Source organism: Homarus americanus, unplaced genomic scaffold, assembly GCF_018991925.1.
Source record: "Homarus americanus isolate GMGI-L3 unplaced genomic scaffold, GMGI_Hamer_2.0 scaffold4060, whole genome shotgun sequence".
NCBI classification, from domain to species: domain Eukaryota; kingdom Metazoa; phylum Arthropoda; class Malacostraca; order Decapoda; family Nephropidae; genus Homarus; species Homarus americanus.
Window position 1 is genome coordinate 8,645,305 of NW_024746161.1, and position 21,553 is coordinate 8,666,857.

General features: G+C 39.0%; 1 protein-coding gene across 2 annotated transcripts; it reads left to right on the forward strand.

Annotated features, from left to right (window-relative positions):
* Positions 1-4,766: 4,766 nt before the first annotated feature.
* On the forward strand, positions 4,767-20,586 carry LOC121878928. 2 transcript variants are annotated; one of them, XM_042385359.1, is made up of 8 exons: positions 4,768-4,918; positions 7,893-7,970; positions 9,008-9,117; positions 12,546-12,709; positions 13,682-13,801; positions 14,146-14,348; positions 14,925-14,972; positions 16,066-20,586. In XM_042385359.1, exons 2-8 carry the CDS (start codon positions 7,893-7,895, stop codon positions 16,129-16,131), a joined length of 789 nt encoding a protein of 262 aa, XP_042241293.1. In that variant the 5' UTR covers positions 4,768-4,918; the 3' UTR covers positions 16,132-20,586. The 2 variants fall into 2 exon arrangements, with proteins under 2 accessions (XP_042241294.1, XP_042241293.1); XM_042385360.1 differs by lacking the exon at positions 14,925-14,972 and having other exon boundaries at positions 4,767-4,918.
* The last annotated feature ends 967 nt before the right edge of the window (positions 20,587-21,553 follow it).

Genomic DNA, 21,553 nt, shown 5'->3' on the forward strand with positions numbered 1-21,553 from the left:
TTATTTTTTTACAGGTGTGGTTTACTTTATACAGGTAATGGTTGTTATTAATTTAGTGTATAATTGTTTTTCTCAAAGGTATTGGATGGTATATTTTTTTCTTCCACTTTGATTAGAGAAAGAATTTACCTGTACGTTTTTTTTACCTGTGATGTAAATTAGTGTGTGTGTGTGTGTGTGTGTGTGTGTGTGTGTGTAAAGTTAAAGATTTGTATGTCTCTGGAAATAGGTCATCTCTGCCACACTCTACACCCAGTGCATGTGAGACACTCATATACCCACGCTTAACTCCTAACCCCCCCCCCACCACCATAAGCTATAGTGTAAAGCCCTTACTTGAAACATATCTTCTCTTTCATCCCACATAACCACATCCTCACACTATCCACATAAGCTAAAAAAAAAATCCACACGCCCTTACACCACTCACAACACCCTCACACTACACCCACACAAGTCACAATACCCACAACCACACTCATCCACACACTCACCCATACACTCAACCTCACAACACCCACATTACCCACCCACACACACCCACATTACCCACCCACACACACACACATTACTTCTTCAATCCACACAAAACACCTCACTTCCACCAGACACACAAACTTGTTATATTCTCCTTGAAAAAAAAACAGAGAAATTATACCGTCCTAATTCTGACTGGAAGAATTTACATATAAACTTACTTTTCTTAAATTTGATTAACATGAAAGCGACAAAAAGCAACTGTTATGGAGATAGATAAAAGATAGTTGGTAATATGAAAATAGTATATGTGGTTTTTGAAGAAATATTTGGAGAATAAGATGATAGAAGATAAAAGTGAAGGACGAGGCACAAGGTAAGATTCAGTACAGGTGAGTTATAGATGAGACGTCAATCACCTGTTGAACACACACACACACACACACAGACAGACCGTCAGACACACACACACACACACAGACAGACCGTCAGACACACACACACAGACCCGTCAGACACACACACACACACAGACCGTCAGACACACACACACACAGACCGTCAGACACACACACACACAGACCGTCAGACACACACACACACAGACCGTCAGACACACACACACAGACCGTCAGACACACACACACACACACAGACCGTCAGACACACACACACACAGACCGTCCAGACACACACACACAGACCGTCAGACACACACACACACACAGACCGTCAGACACACACACACACACACAGACCGTCAGACACACACACACACACAGAAGTCAGACACACACACACACAGACCGTCAGACACACACACACACAGACCGTCAGAGAACACACACACACACAGACCGTCAGACACACACACACACAGACCGTCAGAACACACACACACACACACAGACCGTCACACACACACACACACAGACCGTCAGACACACACACACACAGACCGTCAGACACACACACACACACACACACACAGACCGTCAGACACAACATCATCTATATAATAATAATAATAAAGTGCTTTAAAGAAAACTATGTATGGGATATATATAATGAAGGCTTCGCTACTTAGTTGGGACCACATAGTGTACCACACGATCACACTAGTGTACCTTAGCGCCATACTAAAGTACCGCAGTGTACCAAGCCGTCACACTAGTGCACCGCATAGTGTACCACACCACACCACACGGAGCCAAGATATGGTAATGTTATAATGATATTACTGCGCTTCAACAACGATGGTCTTTAAAAGGGTAACAAAGTTAGTAATAACACTTTTCTAACAACAATTAAAACATAATGAGACAGAACTCTCTGAGCCATGATCACTTCCCTCAAAACACTGGTCATTAAGAACGTCTTGAGTTACACAAACATTAGAACAAAAACATTACGTGTCTTTATTACCCGCACGAGCCCTACTTGTTACACCTACCGCGTTATATCTTTAATTTAGCTGAAACATGAGGCCGCCAGGAGCTTATGGTGAGTCTGTTATGACCATCAAGGGCTTCTTCTACCCTGCAATAATACACACATTATATATATATATGTGTGTGTGTGTGTGTGTGTGTGTGTGTGTGTGCGTGTGTGTGTGTGTGTGTGTGTGTGTGTGTGTGTGTGCGTGTGTGTGTGTGTGTAAACAACCCACGTTTATATGACCATTGATGAAGGTTTGCTACACTCGATGATCAACTCTAAAAGAAAACACCAACAGATTCCCTCCACTACAAATTTAGTAGTGGATGTGTACGGTACCCTGTGATAAATGACGGTCGGATGGCGGATAAGAAGAAAGATTTAGGAATGCATTAATCAAAGTATGAAGTATATAAAAGGTAAATATATCGTAGGTGTATAGGCTGTTTGCAATCAACGAACATCAAATTACTACACATAACCTAACCCTATAGTACTTATACATCATTTTGTCTCGAAAATCGCCAAAAAAAAAAAACATCAGATTAATTTTAATCAAAAACTCTGCTGAATTTTTGGAAAATAAAATTATATCAAAATACCTTGGCAGCATAAAAAATACTAATGGGGAGGAAGATCACAGGAACGGTCGCCGTAGTATAATAGTCAGTTATGATGACAAAATTAAATCACAGCGGATGCTTGAAACTGTTTTAACAATATATCAACATTATTGACAACACAATCAACCGGACTAAGTTATATTAATACAAAGTATATTATGGCTTTGTTCAACTTATTTATCATTATTCAACACAGTCAACTTACATAGGAGACAAAATGTGAAATAATTTTTAAAGGGATGGTGCAAACATTTAATTCAAGTTCCAGTAATTCCCACGCCACGGAGAGAAGGACGTTTAATTGAATACGAAATTCGCAAAAAAAAAAATCTTCCCAAGTGTCTGTCAATTTATTTAGATATGAAAGCAGACTGTACAAACACCTACGATGTTGTTATGCAAAAGTTCAACATACTAACTATTTTTTAAATCAGTTTCATTACTTTTCCTTTCTTTTCTTTATAGAGATTTTAATAATTCTAGTTATTCTATTACACACACAAACACATTGTATCTACTACAGTAACTACAGATGTGAAAAATATATCGTAAAACCAAAACAATATGCCCGGCTCAACATAAAAGGGTACACTTTAATCTAGCTTGCTATATTATGGTTATTTTCTCACTAAACTGATTTTAAATACATTAATAAAATGATGTTAATTCTCTCAAGGTGATGGAGTCCATGGTCATGACTGCAGTCTAGTGAACATAAGAGAACATTAGGCGTGAAATACCGGGAATCGTCAGAGAAAGTCATGGATTAGCTGTAGCAATTAGTTAATGATAATAGCTTAAGGGGAGGAATTAGGATAGATAGACATAATGGATGGAGAATTAACTCACTGAAAAAAAAAAATTGAACAATGTTTAATACTTGTGTTAAATTATGGATGAGAAACTAAACGCTTGAATTTTCTTACGAGCCTAGTCCACCGAAATAGGAAAAAAATATTAAAAAGCATAGATTGAAAATAGCGTTTAAGAACATAAGAAAATAAGGAGTCTGCAATAGGCCGGTTGACCTGTGCATGGCCTCCTTTTAAAACTTGCCAACGTCCCACCACTTACTACAAAGTTGCTAAGCTTGTTCCACTCGTCCACCACCCTATTTGTGAACCAGTTCCTTCCTATCTCCCTCCTAAACCTAAACTTATCCAACTTAAATCCGTTGCTCTGAGTCCTATCCTGCTCGGATATTATAAGAACTTTATCTATATCCCCTTTATTGATTCCTTTCACCCACTTAAATACTTCTATCATATCTCCCCGCACTCTTCGTCTTTCTAGGGAATGCAAGTTTAGTTTTTTTTATCTATAGAGAAGGTCCCGGAATAATTTTCGTCATTCTTCGCTGCACCGACTCCAGTGAATTGATATCCATTCTATAATAATGGCACCAGAACTGAACAGCATAATCGAGGTGCGGCCTGACTAGCGCAAGGTATAATTGCAATATGACCTCCGCACTCTTATTACTTACACAAACACATTTATCATAGGTCAAAGAGACTGTTAATAATATCCTGCGGTTTAGGAAAGACACAAGAGAAATGATAAATGGAAATGGAGAAATAGGAGGGTGTGTTGATGGTGTAGTGTGGGAGAGAAGCGTCAGACGAGAAGGTTGTGGTGGAAGTGATATTGCCTCGTCAAGATGGTGTTGATGATTATGATGTGATGATAATGATGATGTGCGTGTGTGATGATGATATTGATGATGTGTGTGTGATGATGATATTATTGATATTATTATTGATAATATTCAACTATCTTTAATGTTTACATACGATATTTTTATATTTGTGTCTATTTGTGTGCATTTTTATATATTATTTGTGTGAATGTTTTTTTTTTATATAAGTATGAACATGTATGAGTATTTATGCCTATATGTATGTATGTGTGTTTTTTCTGCAACCTTGAAAAAACACAATTCTTTTTTTTTGGGGGGGGGGGGCCTTGAATACGACCACAGGTGATACGTGACGTGACATTTGTACCTACTGTTCATACGTGACCCAAGAGCAGTAAGCAGACAAGGGCCGCTCTTTGGCCTCCCGCCCCCGTATGCGCGAAGAATTTAATCAATACTGCTGTTACCATGACACTCCAACGGCACATAGACCTCACATACGCCTGCGCTAAGCAACGTCATCTCATTTACCTATTTCCTGTTACTTAACTGATATATATTCTGTAAAGTAATATATTTAAAAAGGAGCATTTTTATTTTTACAGTGTTGTTTTAGGCATTAGTTGTCCCCATATATGACGGTGAAATATATCCATTTAGTGATGATAGTTGGCATCAGTGGCCCGTAGAGTCGTCGCCATATTGAATCCCGCTAGTCCTCTCCCCAGCAGCTGATAATAAGGTGAGCTAAGCGAACTGTTGCTTCCATTTTAGGGCTTCTTATTACTCCATGTGATAAAGATAGATCCTCTTTTTATGTATTCCTTGAGATAATAACTACCTATGTACCTTCCTTGTGGGTTATTGAAGCGATATTGCACTCCCGACTCAGCGACCACAGCAGTGAGAAAATTTGTGGACCTCCGTCGTATTGAATATATCCCATATAGTGATAAAATAACATTTATATAATAACCAAACTCTCTGTTATATAAAATACAATATCCAAATTAGCAGACTGTATTTTATTTAATTTAATCTCGATGTTTTGACTTTACAATGATTGAATTTAAGTTTCCATATTGTATACGATGTGTCTGTGTGATCTACCTATTGATATATGGATACTTGCGTTATATAGGGCTGTTTATATACTCGTGTATTAGTAGGTGGCTCTGTGTAGGTTGGTGTGTGTGTGTGTGTGTAGGTACAATATGGTTGGTGACTGTGGTGTCGTTTTTAGTGACCGACTTATGTAATGTGTTGACCGTATCTGACTAATGTGTACTCATTTCTGATAAGCATTGTACTCAAAACTTACTCCATGTACTCATACTGTACCATACTTGTATTATAATGCGTTACATGACTGAACACATTGAGTACCATATGGCTTTAGACGTGAGTACTTGAATGCGTAGTTGTGTTTGTTTGAGTAGTGTTGTTTCAATGAGTGCGGTAGGCGAGTGGATAAACTTAGAGTACGTGTGTGTGTGTGAGTGTGTACATAGAGTACCAAATGACCATGTACTCATAGGGTAACATAAAGCTTGCTGGGGAGTACAGTTTGTGTTTGCTGTGCGCCATATGGTAGATCTCTCTCTCTCTCTCTCTCTCTCTCTCTCTCTCTCTCTCTCTCTCTCTCTCTCTCTCTCTCTCTCTCTCTCTCTCTCTCTCTCTTTGTGTATATTTACTTTTAATTTCATAAAGTCAGTGTAACGTGTGTACAGTACAGTGTAATATGTATTGTCAGTGTAATAAGGAATACCCTGTGAATCATGTACATATGTCAGTGAACCAGGAATATACTGTCAGTGTACCATATGGATACTGCCAGTGGACTATATATATATATATATATGTAAGGTTTATACTGTCAGTGTATCTTGTGTGTAGTGTCAGTATAACTATTTTATACTTTTATTTTTGTTAATGATGAAGGAAGATTCATTAGCAGTGAAAACCTCTATTTAACGGACAATATGGAGAAGAAATTCCGTTATATCGAGGGTCCGTTAGATAAAAAAAAACCTCCATCAGACGGATTATATAGAGATGAAATTCCGTTATATCAAAAATCCATCAGATGAGAAACCCTCCAAATAACGGACTTTTCTCCATATAATCCGTTAGGTGGAAGGTTTCTCATCTAACGGACCCACACTCGATATAACGGAATTTTCTCTCTATATAGTCCGTTATATAGAGGGTTTCACTATAATCTCACCTGATCCGTGAAGAGAGGTTGGGAGGATTAATGTCAGGTGCTTCATTAATGCTCCTGTGTAAGGCCACCACCACACGGAGAGAGAGAGAGAGAGAGAGAGAGAGAGAGAGAGAGAGAGAGAGAGAGAGAGAGAGAGAGAGAGTGAGAGAGAGAGAGAGAGAGAGAGAGAAAAGAGAGAGAGAGAGAGAGGGGATAGTGAGAGAGAGAGAGAGAGAGAGACAAAAGGGAGAGAGAGAGAGAGAGAGAGAGAGAGACACGGGTCATTCTTGAGTTGGAAGGCAATAAGATAACCTAACCTAACATAACCTAACCTAACCTAAACCAAACCAAAACAAAACCTAAATTAACCTAATCTAACATAACCTAACCTAAACCAAGCCTAATCTAAGTACGTTCTCATCTAAGTTAATTTCTCCAAACCAAACTTAAACCTAACCTAACCTAACCTAACCTAACTACGTCCTCACCTCACTAACCCAGAACTAACCTTGATCTTTGACCTTGACCCTCAGTATTGACCTCTAACCTTCAACTTTGACCTATCTTAACATGTTATGAAAGTGTTCGTGGATAAGGGTCAACATTCAACCTACTTAACGTAGTCTCATAAGGCGATCAGTCGTCCCGTTTTAGTTCAGTGCTGTCGAGTTGAGGATTAAAGCTGACCTTCTCTTGTGATCCACGAACCAGTAGCCTCATTTCGACACGCGCAGTATACACACACACACACACACACACACACACACACACACACACACACACACACACACACACACACACACACACACACACACACACACACACACACACACACACACACACACAACACACACAAAAATACTTCTCAATTGATTCACACCTAACTATATGCTACTTTGATTACATATACTGTGTGTAGCCAGCCAGCCAATATGTATCTAATATATATATGTATATGTCTTCTTCATTCCACCTTGATCAGCATCATAACACAATAATAAGTAACAACTCTCTCTCTCTCTCTCTCTCTCTCTCTCTCTCTCTCTCTCTCTCTCTCTCCTCTTCCCCGTCCCCTCATCTCCCCATCTTTCCTCTCCCTACTCTTTCTTTCTCATCTCCCCATCTCCCATTCTACCTTCTCCCCTTTCCCTCCCCTGTCCACTCTCCTTCCCTCCCCCTTCCCCCTTCCCTTCCCCTGGACGCTTGGGTCATCACATTACCTTACAGAGGCCTGATTTATCTCACACACATACATACATACATACATACATACATACATACATACACATACATACATAAACACATACATACATACATACATACATACATACATACATACATACATACATACATAAACACATACATACATACATACATACATACATACATACATACATACATACATACATACATACATACATAAACACATACATACATACATACATGTCAGATCAGTAGTAATAAATATCAGTGTATAACTCTTCACGTCTTCCCTCTCCTCCTCCCGCAGATGTTACAGACGGGATCATGTTTGGTGGTGTGGGCGTGTCTCTCCCTGGCTACGGGTTCCTACGTCTCTGGCTCTGCGGTAAGTCACTCTACACTCTTATACTGGGTCAAAAAAGGTCATGACACTTATACTGGGTCAAAAAAAGGTCATGACTTACTTATACTGGGTCAAAAGGTCATGACTCACTTATACAGGGTCAAACATGGTCATGACACTTATACAGGGTCAAAAAAGGTCATGACTCACTTATACAAGGTCAAAAGGTCATGATACACTCTTATACAGGGTCAAAAGGTCATGACACTTATACAGTTCGTTATATCTAGGGTACGTTAAATGTAAAACTTCTTTATAAAGGAATATACGGCAAGAAAAGTCCGTTATATAGAGGTTTCACTGTAATATATGCATAACTTGTATAATATATGTATAACAACTATATTATATAACAGATTATAATTAAGTTTTCTCCTTAATTAGTTATTATATAAAAAGTTCACCTAATTATTACCCCTCCTGTGGCTCATATGTCCTTGTTGCGTGGAGCAGCTTTTAATCTCTATGCAGTTACAGAAATTACTCGTTAAAAAAATATGGTATAATTTATTTGAGATTATTAGTGTATAATTGATGATGTGATAAATAATAGGTATAATCTGATTGGTATAATTTATTGAGATTATAGACGTATGGTATAATTGGTGTTTTTATTCTTTATCGGATGGAATTCACGTTATAGATATTATTTTAACTATAGTTTTTATCATATAAGTTTTCAATTATAGTGAAATCTCTATTTAACGGATTTTATGGGGAGAAAAGTCCGTTATATCGAGGATCCGTTAGATGTGAAGCACCTCTCCGTTATATGGAGGTTTTTTCACTTTATAAGGAATAGATGATAATGATAATTGTATGTTATTATTATTATTATTATTTAGTAGTAGTAATAGTAATAGTAGTAGTAGTAATAGTAGTAGTAGTAGTAGTTAAGTCTTGTAGGGAACAGACAGTGTGTGTGTGTGTGTTACATTTGTGTCGTATTTCCATCGTTATTTAAGTGTTTCTGAGTGTTGTAAGAGACAGGTAATGAGTGTGTTGCATTTGTGTTCCAGGGTGGGGCTCCTCTGGACCTGCCTGATGCTTTCCTGAGGGAGATGGTAGCCAGGATGGGGAGCGGCTTGGCTGATTCATCCCGGGACTACCTCGACCTGCCACCACGGGGGTAAGTAGATGACACACTCTGTATAGTATTGGGGTAGAGGAGATGGGGGGAGGGTGTGGGGGAGATGGGGGGAGAGGAGGTTGAGGAGAGGAGGAGAAGATAGGTTAAGGAGAAGGGAGGGAGAGTGGAAGAGGAGGGAAAAAGGTTGTTGTAGGATCGGTGGTTGCGGGGGCTAGGGGTAGTTAGTTTGGGGTTGAAGGTAGCTGGCTGGGGGCGAAGGGGTGGCTCTGGGGAGAAGGGTAGCTGGCTGGGGGCAGAAGGGTAGTGGCTGGGGATAAAGAATTGTTGTTAGCTGGCTGGGGGTGAGGGGAGGTAAGTCGCTAGGGGTTGAGGGGGGGTGTCTCTAGCTGGGGGTAGAAGATCCTTGACTGGGCCCTTTAACTCGGTAAATCAATCCTGGAAGAGGACGGTTCACGTATTCTCATGACCTCCTAGGTATTTTGGCTATCTGGCTATCCTTGGCTATATTTGTGGTGTCTCCTGTGTCTCGTGTAGGTCCTTATTACCAACGAAGAAGATTTAGCTATACTATTGATACTAAAAATATATTCTTCTCATATATAAACAAACGGATGTAGGGAAGGTCTCATCCCCCCACAGTACATTCTCGACCCTCTCACCACAACAACCACCTTCACCCTCTCACACATCATTACAGTACGTTGGATCTGTCACATATTTTTACCATTTTACGAACCTATCAGTTTGGTTTTGGAATTGTGTATTGTGGTCGTTAGTTGGAGGTTTTACATAACGGACTCTCAATATAATGGAATTTTCTCTATATAATCCGTTAAAAAGAGGTTTCATTGTATATTCTTTTGGGTATATTCTTGACACGTCATATCCAAACCAAGGAATCTATGAATATATATCAACAAATAACTTTCTGATACCTCGAAGGAATGTAAGACTCTATCATTTTTCTCCAAGGAATATGACAAGAGAGGCTGATAAGAGTCAATCATACGGGCCTGATTTGGAGGACTCAGGGTGTGTGTGTGCGTGTGTGTGTGTGTGTGTGTGTGTTGTGTGTGTGTGTGTGTGTGTGCGTGTGTGTGTGTGTGTGTGTGTGTGTGTGTGTGTGTGTGTGTGTGTAGCAGGCAGACTGACGAAAATAATTATAAGATGGCGTAAATATCAAACATATATTTTTGTTTTATCTTTGTATCGTAATTCGACAATATTGTATTACGTCCATGAGTAATGATTAATGAAACTTTGTGTAAATATGTGAAGAAATATATAACGAAACAGGTTAAGAACATCAAACATTATTATTATCATTATTATTATTATTATTATTATTATTATTATTATTATTATTATTATTATTATTATTATTATTATTATTATTATTATTTAACCAGTGATCATTTAACCAAAGTTCAGCCCAATAACTCAAATAATAGCAGCTATTGACATTACAGCGTGTGGGGTCAATTAGTCAATCCAAGCAGTGGTTTGTCCTTCATCATGTGGCGTGATGTGTTGACGGGATAGAAGTGGGTATTTATTTTTAACATGATAGTCAGGATTGTAATATCGTTGAGATTTTTTATTTTATTTTATTATTTTATTTCTTCTGATATTTTGTTAGGTTTTGGAGTTTATAGTTTATAGTTAATCCTTTCACTACGGGGTTAAATGATGAATGATGCTTGTGATAATTCCTCGTATTTGTATTAGGTGTTTTAAGTGATATTTTGGTGTTTGTTAGTCGCCCGTATAGTGAAACGTCTATTTAACGGACTATACGGAGAGGAAAATCCGTTATATCGATAGGAATCCGTTACATGTGAAACCTACCACATCTAACGGAGTATATGGAGAGAGAGAGAGAGAGAGAGAGAGAGAGAGTCCGTTATATGGAGTGGGTTTCACTGTTATCTGGACTTTGAGAGTTACATAACGTGCTGCTCAAAGGCTGAAGGAAGTGAGGGAGGGGGTGAAAGAGGGAATTGAAGGAGGGTGAAAAGAGGGTGAGGAGGGGTGAGGGAGAGGTGAGGGAGGGTGATGGAGGGTGCAGAAAGAGGGGTGAGGGAGGGGTGATGGAGGGTGAAGGAGGGGTGAAGAGGGGTGAAAGAGGGTTGAATGAGGGTGAAGGAGGGGTGAGGAGGGTTGAAAAGAGGGTTGAAAGAGGTGAAGGAGGGGTGAGGAGGGAGTGATGGAGGGGGTGATGGAGGGGTGAAAGAGATTGAAGGGGAGGGTGAAAAAGAAGAGGGGTGAGGGAGGGTGATGGAGGGAATTGAAAAGAGGGTTGAAAAAGAGGGGTGAAAAGAGGGGGGTGAGGAGGGTGATGGAGGGTGAAGGAGGGTGAAAGAGGGGTGAAAGAGGGTTGAATGAGGGGTGAAGGAGGGGTGAGGGAGGGTTGAAAGAGAGGGTTGAAAAGGGTGAAGGAGGGTGAAGAAGGAGGGAGGTGAAAGGGGGTGATGGAGGGGGTGATGGAGGGGTGAAAAAGGGTTGAAAGAGGGCGTGAAGGAGGGGTGATGGAGGGGGTGAGGGAGGGATTGAAGGAGGGTGAGGTGGGGTTGAAAGAGGTTGAAAAGAGGGGGGTGAAGGAGGGGTGAAAGAGGGTGAGGGAGGGTGATGGAGGGTGATGGAGGGTGAGGAGGGTGATGGAGGGTGAAAAGAGGGGTTGAAAAGAGGGGTGAAAGAAAAGAGAGGGTTGAAGGAGGGTGAGGAGGGTTGAAGAGGTTGAAAGAGGGGGTGAAGGAGGGGTGAAGGAGGGGTGAAAGGGGTGATGGAGGGGTGATGGAGGGGTGAAAAAGGGTTGAAAGAGGGCGTGAAGGAGGGGTGATGGAGGGGTGAAGGAGGGTGAAGGGATGGGGCTGTTTACTGTTACACCTTTCTTGTTGTTGTTGTGGTGAGAAAGACATCCTAAGAATCTCCACCAATACTCCTCTCTCACTTAGGTTAGGTTAGGTTTGTTATATGGAGGTTTTACATGAAATAGACCTCGATATAATGGATATTTTTACCACCTCCATTTAACGGACATCAATCTAACGGAGGGGGTATAGTCCGTTATATGGAGGTTTTTACATACAATAAACCTCAATATAATGAACTGTATTATCACAATTATAATCTGTGATGTATAGGTTTCATATATAACGGACCCTCGCGTATAACGGAATTTCCTCTCTATATTATCCGTTAAATAAAGGTTTCATTGTATTCATATTTATCAAGACACACAGAGCATCATTATAGACAACATACAGAATTAAATATAATGTTGCCATCACTTCATTGTATATACGCTTAACACAGGTAATATCCACACAGGTAAGATCCCCACAGGTAATATCCCATTGATTATTCACACTCATTTACATACAATAACAAACACTCCCTAAATTCAACATTACGAAGACCAGTGATCCACGTTTCAACCTCTTTGTTATGTCTACCTTTGGCTATAGGTTGGAGGCGCAGTTGGCTGAAGGAATGTCCCCTCGAGCCATGAAGGAGATGCCAGCACCTCCCATGGCCCTCGATTACGATGACATCTCCCTCAGTCCCTCACTCAGGGATCAGGAGTACCTCTCTCACTCCTCTCTCCTCAGTTCAGTCCTCGGAAACTACGGTAAGGAATAGTGGTGGGTGTTGGTGGGTTTTGGTGGGTGATGGTGGGTGTTGGTGGGTGATGGTGGAGAGGAAGAGTAGGGGAAGAGGTAGAAGGAGGAGAAGAAGAAGAAGGAGGGGGTGGGAGGGTGAAGAGGAGAGGAAGGGAGGTAGACAGGAGGATGAAGAATGGATGGGAGGGAAGTAGGAGGAAGAGGAAGAAAGAGGCAGCAGGAAGATAGTGAGGGGGAAAATGAGGAGGAAGAGAAGGGAGGTTAGGCAGGAGGAATAGGAGTAGAGAAAAAAATATAATAAACAATGATAATACAAGAATTAATAAAAGACACTAGGATAAAACAGAGAGAGAGATAGAGAGAGAGAGAGAGAGAGAGAGAGAGAGAGAGAGAGAGAATGTGTGTCTGTATGTCTTTCTGTGTGTATATGTAAACCACCTTGTCTGTGTCAGGGAGGAAGGAAGGAAGGTGTCAGGGGAACAGCTCTCATAGTTCACCTGACCGCCTATCTACCTCACCTTCACAACCTACCTTCCTGCCTTTGTGATACACTATCTGTACGGAAGGTCACGAGAGGTGTGTGTCAAAGGTCACTGTCTCATGAACCTTCGTATCAAAGGTCACTGTCTCATGAACCTTCGTATCAAAGGTCACTGTCTCACGAACCTCCACATGATACTTAACTGTGTCTTATACGATGATGCAGAATATAATAATAATAATAATAATAGTAATAATAATAATAATAATAATAATAATAATAATAATAATAATAATAATAATAATAATAGCGTAAGGTGGGGGTTTCACATTTATCGGCCTTTCGATTTAACACACTTTCCTCTCCATATAGTCCGTTAATGAAAGGTTTCACATCTAACGAACCCTCGATACAACGGAATTTCCTATCCATATTATCCGTTAAATAGAGGTGTCACTGTAAATGACTAGTGACCGTCTCAACCCATGGTATGTTACAGAGGGAAAGATGAAACAACGACCAAAACCCAGCTCTAGCGGCGTCAAGAGTAACAGCGGCAGTGATGGCGTATTACCTGCTTACTGCAACCCACCCAATCCCTGTCCTCTTGGCTACACAGGTAACTTAGGCGGAGAAATAATGATATCAAAATCGTATAAGAGATTAAAGCAACCCAACTGACATTTAGATATGTTACCCATTATATACATATATTTTTTTAACCCGTTTTCTTTAGATTAAGTTTATATTCGTTTTCTTTGATAACTTGTATATAAGGAGGTGAAGACAATTTGCTGTAGTCTTTTGAGTGAATTGAATCTAATTTTATTCTTATGTAGACTAATGATTTGTTTTAATTGCTTTTTTTTTCTGACTCCCTCCCTCCTTCTCCTCCTCCTCCTCTAAAACATCCTTGTACTCTTAAATATTCCCTTCCTTAACACTTATGTATACTCTTGACAGGTGCCGACGGTTGCCTGGAGGACTTTGAGAACACAGCAGGGTTCTCGCGAGACTACCAGGCTTTACAAGACTGTATGTGTGACACAGAGCACATGTTCGAGTGCGCGGATTCCACCAGGGACTCAGAGATCACAGCCCTGGCCCGCTCCATCCAGAACGAGGGCGTGTTAGACTCTACCCTCGACAAGATCATGAGCGGCCTGGTGAGTGTGGGCGTGGGGGAGTGAGGGAGGGAGGGAGTGGAGGAGTTAGCGAGTGAGTGTATGGGTGGGTAAGGGAGGTAGGGAGTGAGTGAGGGAAGGAGGGAGTGGGTGGGGAGTGAGTGAGCGAGTGGAGGAGTGAGTGAGTGTGGAGTGAGTGAGCGAGTGGAGGAGTTAGCGAGTGAGTGTGTGGGTGGGTAAGGGAGGTAGGGAGTGAGTGAGGGAAGGAGGGAGTGGGTGGGGAGTGAGTGAGCGAGTGGAGGAGTGAGTGAGTGGGGGAATGAGTGAGTAAGCGTATGAGTGATAGGGAGGAGGAAGAGGAGAGGGAAAAAGAAAGGGGAGAAAGAGAAAGTAGGAGAGAAGGAGGAGAAGGTAAGAGAAGAGAAACAGGATAATATAGAAGGAAGAAGAGAGAATGGGAGAACAGTTTTAGACCAGATGTGTACATAGAAAAAATACTTCAACAATGTGTGTATAGAAATAATGATAAGACGTGTGATAACTTTGTCCATGAGAGATATTAATTACTCTCTCTCTCTCTCTCTCTCTCTCTCTCTCTCTCTCTCTCTCTCTCTACAGGGTGACGGAAGCCATCGTTTGGTAGCCAAGAAATACCACGCCAAGAAGGTAAGTCGTCCAATCAGGGAACTTCTTTGTATGTATGTATGTATGTATGTATGTATGTATGTATGTATGTATGACCAGACACCCACACGTCATAATATATATCTGAGTTGGTTATTCGCGGAGGCAGAGTTAGGCTGGGCGCTGGAGAACAATGGCTAGGTGTCGACCTTTGACCTTTTATCCTGTGTGAGAGGATTGTGCGCCGCTGTGTGTGTGTGTGTGAGGGTCAGGAATGCTGAGGGCGGTTGGGCGTGTCTCTCTCTCTCTCTCTCTCTCTCTCTCTCTCTCTCTCTCTCTCTCTCTTTCTGTCTGTCGGTCTCTCTGTCTCTGTCTGTCTGTCTGTCACTAAACATCAAGACTTTGGCCCAAATACCCACACTTTATAAAGAAATATTTCAAGACTCTATGCTCTATTTTTCCACAGCTCATCATTACTCTTATATGTAGTGTTGGTTTATAAACTTACTATATCCCGCCTATATTTACTTCCTCTTCATGTAATATAATCCCGGCTTATATTATTTTTAGGTATTTTTGTATTTTATATAATTTGTCATATTGAAAATTAAGAGTATTGGTAATATTAAACTATATATCTAACGACTAATATTACCACTACTACCATCTCCACTACCACTATTACCACTACCACCACTACAATCACCACTACCAACAACCATCTCCCCCCCTCCTCCCGAAATCCCCCAACACTCTGGCGCAAATCAAACTATGTTATCAATCATCGCTGACGTGAGGACGCTTAATTTAGCCTCGTGTGTGTGTGGAGGTTGTGTTGGATTAAAAGATAACAACGATAACAGCGATAACAGCGATAGGACGTGTAGTGATGGAGATAAAACAGGGGCTTATTGTATACGGTGCTAGGGGAGGGGTGGGGAGTGGGGAGAGGAGATGGGGGTGGGGAGTGGGGAGGGGGGGGGTGGGGGAGAGGGTGGGGGTGGGGGTTGTTTTATAGTGTGTTGACAGTACACCCCCCACCCCCTCACGTCTATCTGTCATACGTAATATATAATTTTGTTTCATTAATCGAGTATTGTGTTTGACTTACATGTCCCATTCTCGTGTGTTTCAGAGCTACAACCCATACCTCCAGGGGGAGAAGCTGCCAGTGGCCGCCAAGAAGGGAGGTAGACTGTAAGACTGTACCTCAACACTGGCCAGGTCACGGTGGCCAGGTCACGGTGAACAGGTCACAGTGGACAGGTCACAGTGGACAGGTCACAGTGGACAGGTCACTGTAGACAGGCCACGGTAGACAGGTCAACACGTTGGACAGGCCACAGTGAAAAGATCACAGTGTACAGGTCACGGTGGACAGGTCACAGTGGACAGGTCACAGTGGACAGGTCACAGTGGACAGGTCACAGTGGACAGGTCACAGTAGTGGTAAGAACATCGAGCCTCAAGTACTCCTGCAGTAACACTTATTCTCACCTTCATTATAGCATTATTTTCTCCTCTCTACCAAAATATCCAGTGTTAGCCCTCCTCCTCCTCCTCCTCCTCCTCCTCCTCCTCCTCCTCCTCTTACCCCGCCCCGCCAAAACAGACGATAATTTTTGTTTTTGTGTGAAATTCTGTTGTTGTCGTCTGCCTCAAATTGCATCATTATTACTAGTTGAATATTTATTTTTCCCCATTCTCTCTTATTTTGCATTTCTCTTATTACCCCATTCTCTCTTATTTCCCAATTCTCTTATTTCCCCATTCCTTATTATTCTCATTTCTCTTATTTCCCATTTTCTCTGAACCTCCACTCTAAACCCCATTCTCTAAATGACTTATTGTTTGTTTTATCATCTTACAGTACTGCATGTCAGATACAGTGCCTCTGTGGATCACCTAACATAAGTAACTGAGGATGAGTGTTATTGTCAGATACTGTACTAAGGTTCTGTTCAGGTCACACTTCACTGATCATTTCAGTAACACAGTCTCAAGAGGCTGTCGCAAGGCCAGGGCATTCCCAGTATAACAGCGTAGAAAATACAAAAAAAAAATAATAACAAAGAAAATATACATATACATACATTTACGGTATATACAGTGTATATATAGTATGTACTGTGTATATATGTGTATGTATATATAAATGAAAATAAAAGTTATTGTAATTTTACTTCAGATAATGACTTCATTTGATAAATACCTTGAGGGTTATGATTAAGAATTTCTGTATAAGACTGAGTAGGGGCGCGTGCGGTGACCAGTGTAGGTCTGCGTCACCGTCTGCAGCGAGAGTAATAGATCAGTGTACCATCTATTCCCTCGTCAGTGTGGCAGAGGGGGGTCATCATTTTCATCACCTTGGGGTAAAAAAAAAAATATCATCTTCCATTTTATCCATGAAGGGAAAGTGTTCTCTATACCCCCCTAGACATAATTATAAATATGTCTTCAAGAATATCTCCCACTCATATCAAGCGGGCATAGTGTTATTCATCTTAGCTATTATTAAACGCAAGAAACCTTTATATATATATATATATATATATATATATATATATATATATATATATATATATATATATATATATATATATATATATATATATATATTGGCAGATGAAATATTTACGTGGGTTTCTTTTCATACATTGTTATTCACATTAGGATGATAATACAGCTATAAATTATACATAAAAATGTTTATTCATCCCAAGGACAATGAAGGAAGTAGAGTATGAATTAAGATGATGTTTTCGCGCCCTAAGATGTGTCGTGTGAATCAGTGTAATCAATGTCAGCGTAACACACACACACACTCACTCTTACAAGCTATTTTTCAAATGGAGAAATTCTTAGCCCCAAAGTAGTTCAGATTTAGAAGATTATTAACATGAAATTATAGATACACATAATAGATATTTATAAAGGAAAATGTTCAGTATTTAATGTGATATATTTATGTAACCAAAAAAATAATAATTATATATATATATATATATATATATATATATATATATATATATATATATATATATATATATATATATATATATATATATATATATATATATATATATATATATATATATATATATATATAGACGAAATATTAATTACTGGTTTATTTAGCTTGAAACAAAAATCTTAAAATTGCTATGAAGTTCATTGTTTTTTTCTGTTTTTTTTTCATTATAAAACATTATAACATTTAACATTATCAGCCACGGTGTAACATTAACTTGTACATATAATCTGTATAATTCCCCCAGTTATAATCATCCTTTATCATACACACTCCCTTTGAATTATTCCACCCCCCTCCCCACCCCAGTCATCAATTATACATTTAAATTATATACACACCTAAAGTTGACCGAAAATAATACAACATGTTTCGTACAAGATCAAAGTCACACTCGTCATGACTTGTATACCAATAGATGTGTCTATAAAGAGTACATATTAAGCGTATAATATAGACTGCGTGGGAAGAGGGGGGATAGATATGTATAATATTCACTAGGGAGTGTTTTAATATACACATAATAATAACTGGAAAAAAGGCAATCATCCAGGTTAGTGTAAATTATTCGTGGCACCTCACCTATCATAATAACAGTACCAAAACAAACCCCACAAACTGTATCTCTGGGTTGCTGTAAAAAAAAAAAAAATAGCTCTCCTCGCCATCCCCCATCAATGCATTATACCATATTAACTATTTTCTTATGTATTAATAGAGTTTTATGTTATACTTTACTTTGGGTTGGTATTCATCTGCTAAAAGGATTGTAGCATTGAGAATATTATCACCCAGGTGTCATAGATTCATGTGCTTTCTACCTGTTAGTTATTTCTTAGTCTTCCTGTAGGTATAAAAACAGAGAGAGAGAGGGAGGGAAAGAGAGAGAGAGAGAGAAATCACAATAAAACACACGAACAGGACAAGTCAGATGAACTAGTAGGGAGTATGTAGAATTGAAATATCTGTTTATGTGGAAATAATTTTTTTGAAGGGGGGGGGTTAAGATCTGGCTGTGTCATATATTACTGAGGTGTCCTGATAATAACATCTACCTGTGATTGATACCATAATCCAGGTAAGGTTAAGCAGGTGACTTTTGAGAAGAATGAAGGAAACCTTGTTAATTAATTAATCAACCTTGAGTATGATTTAATAAAATATAAAAATCAGAAGTTAGTTGCATGTCGTTAGCAGCTCCCCTCCCTCCCCCCCCCCTCCCAAAAGGTTGTAAGGCCTCTCCTCGGTGTGATGCAGCTTCAGGAGGTTTATATTCTACTCTATAGGCCGGAGCTGTGAATAGCTCCATAAGAGAATTAGACCGGGACATAATTCCTTTGTGAGCCTGAACTGTGTGGGAATTTAATACTGATCTACATACATACACACGCACCCACACAAACACACCCACACACCCACACACACACACCCACACACACACACACTTACAAAGGCTATCCGGATAATGACTAAAGTTTGGGCAGGAAAAGTTATTCATTGAGGAACTAAATCAATGGATGACTTTTTTTTTGCTTCGCCCATTTAAAGTCTTGGTTTGTTCATGCCCCCATTATTAAATTAAATGAAAGATACCATAAATTTCCATTACCATTTTGTCAGATAACTTGTCAAGATTAAAAAAAAAAAAATTGGACAACATGTCAGAGAGGGAGAGAGAGAGTCAGACACCGATTGACTCAACGATCTTCACTACCACTCATATCAACAACATCACTAATTACATGGTCCAGCAAGTACAGTAACATCAACAGACGACAAAAACACCAATAAAGAACAATAAGAACTTTCACCTATGAACTTTATGTATTGAACTTTTGAACTTGGTTGATTTGGTTTTCTGGCCGTCGACATCTTGGATACATTATGGCTCTTAGATTTTTTTTTTTTTGCCTGTGGCTTTTCAATGTATTATTTGTCATTCTTCTTCTTCTTCTTACTACCAGTCAGTGATGATGAATGGAATGCTTGAAAAACTGTATGAAATGTGAGTGAGGTAGAAACATACGCCTGTACTGTGTCTACCTACTACTGGATGATAATTATACACATTTCGTTCCTTGATATTTTCTTTTATTTATTTTTTTTTAAAGAGATTTTAACATTTTGTAGTTTTGATTGTTTTTGGTTTTTAGTTGATTTGTATTTTATATTCCTTAAGACAGAGATAAATTTATGGTGTGTTAGCTAAGTCAATCTAGTCTTATTTAAAACATTTATTTTTTATGAGTTTATCAGTAATTCTAAATTATCAATGACTATTTTTATACATAGTGTCACGACAATTATGCTTTCAATCATTACATACAAACATACACACAATTAATCAACTTTATATTATATTCAGCGATGCAATTATATTAAAAAAAAATATTGGAATTATTCTTGTTTTAAAAGTATTAAGTTTATTACCTCATTAAGTATGCTGTAAGTCTTCAGAATATATTGAGTTATTTAGTCTACTAGATTACAATGATCTTATATCTACCTGCATAATATATTCATAATCCTTTTCTCTTCTGAATTGGTATATGTGTTTCATAAATGTCATAATCAATGTCAACAAAATATCTAAATAAATAAATAAACTGATTAAAAAACCAATAGTGTGTTTATATTACCTGGGCAATTAATTAAACCTTTTAATCTCCCCCGCACCTGTGCCTCAGTGATGATAATAATAATAACCATCGACAGTAAAACCTCTATATAGCGGACTCGTCTCCATATTATCCGTTATATAAGGGGTTCACATATAATGGATAACTTAATATAACGGATTTTTATCTCTATATACTTTGTTAAATGGAGTTTTAAATATCTAACAGACCCTCGATATAACGGATTTTCTTCGACATACAGATTGTTAAATAGAGTTTTCACTGTATTTTACTTATTCAGAGCTAGGCGTTACATATTTACTATTTAACTATTAATACACGCTGACCCCCCCCACCACCCCCCTAAATACCATCCTAGTATATCCAATCCTAATCCTTGCTCTACCACCCATTAACACTTGGATATGTTAAGTCAGCTTCAATATCTGCCTTTACTGATCTCACTAATAATATCTATTCCGCTTATGGGATATAATTATGGTCCTATGTGACTTAACGTACCCCCAGAGATTTTTTTCAAGGCTATTTTTTTTTTAGTATTTTTATTTATCGTCTTTTAGTATGTTAGTATTAGGGTTTTTTTCTGAATTTTTATTACGGGAAAATAGTTTAGTTTGTGTGGCCAATGTCTATTTTCTTTGATGACCTTTGTGCTTTTGAAAGATTTTTTTTTAATTTAGATTGTATTTGGATTATATTTAGAGTGTTGTTTGTAATATAGAGGAATATTTTAACGTTTGAAAATAACTGAATGTGTTGGACCAAGGATGGTGGCGACATCAAGCGGCTGGGGAATAGCAAACATTAATCCCATTGTCCCTTACATAATAGTGTGCGATAACACCAGATTATCCAATAAAAATAATTTATATATAGTCAGTAGGTTATTGACATCCATCTTTAGTTACCTAGGAATAATTTCTCAAAGCAACACATTGATTATTTTGCAG